Source organism: Felis catus, chromosome E3 (genome assembly GCF_018350175.1).
Source record: "Felis catus isolate Fca126 chromosome E3, F.catus_Fca126_mat1.0, whole genome shotgun sequence".
NCBI lineage: Eukaryota > Metazoa > Chordata > Mammalia > Carnivora > Felidae > Felis > Felis catus.
Window position 1 is genome coordinate 32,318,714 of NC_058383.1, and position 5,250 is coordinate 32,323,963.

A 5,250-nucleotide genomic window follows, 5' to 3' on the forward strand; every position below is an offset into this window, starting at 1 on the left:
ACCGAGCGAGCAGAAAGCGCTACCTGTTCAAGCTGAGGAACGGAAAAGGTTCTTCGGTGAAATGGAGGGATGGGGGGCAGGCTTGATATGGAGAGGTCAGGAGTCTCGGGGGATCCCTGCAGAGACGAAGGTCTGCCCCTGGCTAGTGAGAGAGAAAGTTGTGGTCTTGAGGGAAATTTCACAGCTGGGTTCCTTGGAGGTAGATGGGTTTCGAGTGACTGAGGGCTGAGGTAAGCCGGCCACGGACTCTGAGCACGATCTGTGTTTCAAGCACTTTTGACGTGCCACCTTCCACTTGATCTTTTAATAGCCAGGATGTGGCTGGTGTTGGCATTCCCATTTTACAGAAGTGGAGATTGAGTGCCCAGAGGTTGCGTGGCTGAGGGAGGGCGGCGGAGCCGCTCCGAGGTCGGAGCGGGATTTGAACGCGGGCAGTCTGGCACCTCAGGACTGGTTGCCTCTTGAGGGGCAAGCGGGTGGGTTCCTGGGAGGGTGGAGTTGGAAGCCAGTGGCCTTGGGATGTGGAGGTGACTGTCAGGGTGCTCTGTGGCCATGGAGGTGGCAGAGAGAACCCCGGCGGGGTGGCAGACTGCCCCCTCCCCCCCCGCCGTCCCCCGGCAGGGAAAGGCAGACAGGCGAAAGCCATGGCCCTCACTGCTCTCAAGACCAGGAAGCTCCCCCTGTGAGTGCTGGCGGGGGACAGAGGCGGACCGAAGGAGGGTTTGGAGGGCGGCCCAGAGGACAGCCTGCATCGGACAGGATGAAAGCCGTATTTGAGGGTGTAGGAGGCATCCTTTTCTACTTTGGCCTTTGAGTAATGATGGCCACGATAATAGTACTTTCCATTATAAATTAAGGAAATCATTTGACGGGTACCCAACTAAGCAGAACCTTCCAACAATGGGAATTTTTCTGCATTCGTTAGGAAACCACAGCCAAAAAAAAAAAAAAAAAAGTGGGTGGGCAGGGGATTTATTCGAATGCATGAACTTCCAGGTTTTAGCCTGGATCTGTGGACATGGGTGGGTGTCTCCTACGTCTTTTAGGTCTACACTGTTGTACAATAGAAACTCAACTACACGACTTGGCACGACAAATATTTGCCGAGAATCTTAAATGCCAGGTACGATTATCAGGCATGTAAAATGATCTCAAACATGGCTTTTTCCCTGAAAGAACTTTCATTTCTGGAAAGAGGACTTCTTTATCTTCAGGGTGGAGGCATTAAGATTGTATTAAGACATTTCGTTAAAAGATTCTCAAGAGGGGCGCCTGGGTGGCGCAGTCGGTTAAGCATCCGACTTCAGCCAGGTCACGATCTCGCGGTCCGGGAGTTCGAGCCCCGCGTCGGGCTCTGGGCTGATGGCTCAGAGCCTGGAGCCTGTTTCCGATTCTGTGTCTCCCTCTCTCTCGGCCCCTCCCCCGTTCATGCTCTGTCTCTCCCTGTCCCAAAAATAAATAAACGTTGAAAGAAAAATTTTTTTAAAAAAAGATTCTCAAGATTTAAGGTTAGGGGCGCCTGGGTGGTTCAGCTGATTAAGCATCTGAGTCTTGATTTCAGCTCAGGTCATGATCTCAAGGTTTGCGAGTTCAAGCCGCGCGTCGGGCTCTGTGCTCTCTGCTTCGGATCCTGTCTCGGTTTCTGGCCCTCTCCGTTCACATATGTGTACTCCCTCATGAACATTTAAAAAAAAGATTTAAGGTTAAAAGGGCATCAGAGACTGCTGAGGGTCTTATGTTCGGGAATATTCCAGATCTGGAGAATCTATGAGATCACATCCGATTCTTCAGGGCTAGGTACATGTCCCCGGCTGGCTTGCACCCCGGCCACCGGGAGAGCTCAGGATATGAAAGGCACAGAGGAGAAGTGTTCTGGCGAATGGCCGGTGGTTTGGCACCTCTCGCTCCTCCTTTGGAACACCAGGAGTAAATTCAGAAGCCACTATGAGTTCCGGTTCTCAATCAGTTCACGTTCCCTTGAGAGTCAGAAACCGCACAATTACACAGGAACCCAGTTCGCTTATTCTGTGCGGTCCCTCTTGGAAAGAACGAGCAGGTGCCTGCCTGATGCCACTGCCAGTTAGAGGCTCATGGGCCAGTATGAAACACGGCCTGTGCCATTTTATTAATCGTATCAGTCTCTGTCCTTTAAAAATATTTTCCCGTTGCAACTTTTAATTTCTGGCTTCTCGTGCGAATACCAGATCCAGCAGAGCTGGGTGAGGAGGCCTGCCCCTTCCTCCCCTCCCTCCAGAGCCCCGGCTGGTGCTTTAACTGCCAACCACCGTCCCCCTTGCAGGGCTGCTTTCTCCATCTTGGCTGCTTGTTTCTTCCCGTGCTCTATCAAAGTAGATGCCAGAAGGGTCCCCTACCTGGTCCGTGTCACCCACCACCAGCACCTGCCTGACCCCTATAGGTCTTTGTTCTCTCCGCCCTGGATACGTGGGTGGCCTCGTCATCCATCTAACCTTGGGTCTCTGGTCTCTCAGACTTTTTTCTTTAGAAATTGCTGCGAGACGAGTCAGGATTTCCCTCTCTCCAGGAACACGCGTTCCCCGGTGACACGAGACTGCACCCATGGGCTGCACGTGGACTGCTCTGTTACTGGTGGAATAACCCAACCTTTACCTTTAGGGAACTGGTCCTTATCACTGCCAGGTGGGGAGGCAGTGACCACTGTCCTGTTTCACTTCAGAGGTACCCAAGTTTCGAAGAAGGCAAGTGATCTTTGAAATCGAGTTAGGGGAAAGTACTGGATTCTTCGAGAGGGGAGAGATGCTAGTATACTAATGACTGTTTCAGAACTTGTGACTTAGGGACGTTTGCAGAGCTGCGGCCTGAGTCGGGCTCGCGGTGCACTGGGGACAACGCGGAAAGTCAGAACCCACAGAGCGAGCTCGGTGACTGCCCTCTTGGCCTTTGCAGTGAGGGGGCTTCCGGGTTCTTTCCTAGGCACCCGTTGGCCACCTTTTTCCATCTGTTTTTCCGAGTGAGCGCCATCGTCACCTATGTGTGCTGTGACTGGTTCAGCAGAAGCTTTGTGGGCTGCTTTGTCACTGTGCTTCTCCTCCTGTCCTTTGACTTCTGGTCTGTGAAGGTAAGGCCCCTTCGCTCATGATGCCATCGTTCCAGAAACACAAGGGCTGTGTTTCTACATGGTGACCCTCCTGCTGCACGTGGCCGATTTGAGCCGAGAGGTACTTTCGTTGAAACTGCAAATACATACTGAGCCGACATTACTTGAAATTCAAGTTAAAACCCGTTGTTCAGAGCTGAACGATGGTTCTGGTCCTCGGTTGTCATCGCTGCAAGGACGTGTCTTATGCGAGTGACAGCTCCACCTGGCTTTGGATTTTTGGCAAACCTGGCATACATTTAAAATATGCCACATATTTTTGGGGGGTGTGTGTGTGGTGGTGGGGGGAGTCACTTACAGGTAAACTGAGTTGAAAATTAGGAGACTCCCACAGATTCTCAGAACCTGCCACGGTTCAGTTCCCCTCTCCCCCTACTCCCGGAACAAGTTCGACACGAACGGACTTTTGTCTGTCAGTGAAAAGACGACTTGTTCTTTACGGTGTGCCTGGGGTCCTTCTGTCCATGTCCCCCAGAACGTGACCGGGAGACTGCTGGTGGGCCTCCGCTGGTGGAACCACATAGACGAAGACGGGAAGGGCCGCTGGATTTTTGAGGCCAGAAAGGTACCGTCCGCTACGGGTCCGCCTCGCAGCGGAGACGTGGCTGTGGAAGTTTGCGCGGGTCCCCTCTGGGCTCCATGCGGGTCTGGCTGCCACCCCCATCGGCCCTGCGCCTGGTGGCCGCCGCATGCAAAGAGTGAGAACGGGAGTGCGCTCCCGTTGAAGACGGGGCCCTCCCTCCCCGGCAGGCATCCCCGCAGCACAGTGTGGCCACAGAAGCGGAGGCGCGCATCTTCTGGCTTGGCCTCGTCATCTGCCCGCTGATTTGGACCGTGTTCTTCTTCAGCACCTTGTTCTCCTTGAAGCTCGAGTGGCTGGTAAGGCACCGCCTGGCCCTGGCGTGGCTCCGCCATCTGCGCGCAACAGGGGGCACGAGCGGGTTCCGTTGTCGTCTGCCAATTGGTTGGAAACCGCTTTACCGAGATGTTTCACATACCGGGCCATTCGCCGGGTTTCCAGGGGATTCACTGTGGTGCCGTCAACACCACAGCCAGTGTGGGGGTAGTTTCATCCCCCCAGAAAGAAACCCTGTACCTTTTAGCCCTCACTCCCTCCTGGCCCTGCTCCTCATTCTTCTGTTTCAATAGGTTCACCTATTCCAGGTACTTCCTATAACTAGAATTCTAGAACATGATTGCTTGTGATCTTCTCTCACTTAACATGGGATTTTCAAGGTTCGTCGGTGTTGCAGCATTTATCAGTATTTCTTTCCTTTTCTGTGGCTGTGTAATAGCCCCCTCTACGGCCACGCTCCGTTTGCTTTATCCACTCCCCCACCGATGGCCATGGGCTGGATCTTCTGGATGCCTAGGAATAATGCTGAGGAAGGAGTTGAAAGCAAAAGCATGTGCTAGCCCACTCTGGAACCCTTCCTCAATAGGAATAAGCTCACCTCAGAGTTATGAAGTTTCATTTCAGTTTTCTTACCGTCTCAGTGCTGTGATCTGCCTCACTGGGAAAACAAAATCCCACAGACCGTAGGAGCAGCAGCATAATTAAAAGCAGGGGCTCTGGAGTCTGGATGCCAGTCCAGCCCTGCATCGGCTCTGGGACTGTGGGCAACTTTGGTTCTCTGGGCTTCACTTTCTTCCCTGTAAAATGGGATGATAACGGCACCAACCTCTTGGGTTGTTGACAAGGTCCCTATGATGATCGGCGAGTGCTCAGAGAAGGTTGGCTGTGACTAGGTACAGGCCAGAGTTGCTTCTATGTGGTTTGGGGGGAGGGGGTGGGTGGGGTTCAATATATGCTCTTAAAAGAACTTGCTTTGTCTGAGCGCAGGCCCTTGTGATAGCTGGGATTTCTCTCCAAGCTGCTAACCTCTATGGCTACATCCTTTGTAAGATGGGAGGTGAGAGGGACATCGGCAAAATCACAGCCAGTTTTCTGTCCCAGATGGTGTTCCAGACGGTGAGTTACTAGAGTCTTCCTCCCGGACCCCTGCACTCCAGACGCCGAAAGGGAAGGAGGCCCACTTAGCCAATGCAATTTTAACATTTTCTGTATCAACCAAGCTACCCTGTCAGTACCCCCCAAAAATACCACACAAAAA

The 5,250-nt window shown here is 52.9% G+C and overlaps 1 protein-coding gene across 7 annotated transcripts in view; it reads left to right on the forward strand.

Annotated features, from left to right (window-relative positions):
* The window catches only part of TVP23A (trans-golgi network vesicle protein 23 homolog A), a 39,380-nt gene that overhangs the window by 22,894 nt on the left and 11,236 nt on the right, over positions 1-5,250 (forward strand). For 6 of the 7 annotated variants that reach the window (XM_011290568.3, XR_006590911.1, XR_006590910.1 and 3 more), the window contains exons 3-6: positions 2,953-3,097; positions 3,612-3,701; positions 3,887-4,015; positions 4,980-5,108. In XM_011290568.3, coding sequence (XP_011288870.1) covers positions 2,953-3,097; positions 3,612-3,701; positions 3,887-4,015; positions 4,980-5,108 — 493 coding nt within the window. Of the gene's footprint in view, positions 1-2,952; positions 3,098-3,611; positions 3,702-3,886; positions 5,109-5,250 lie in introns of all 7 variants that reach the window. The other variant, XR_006590915.1, reaches the window with a different exon arrangement.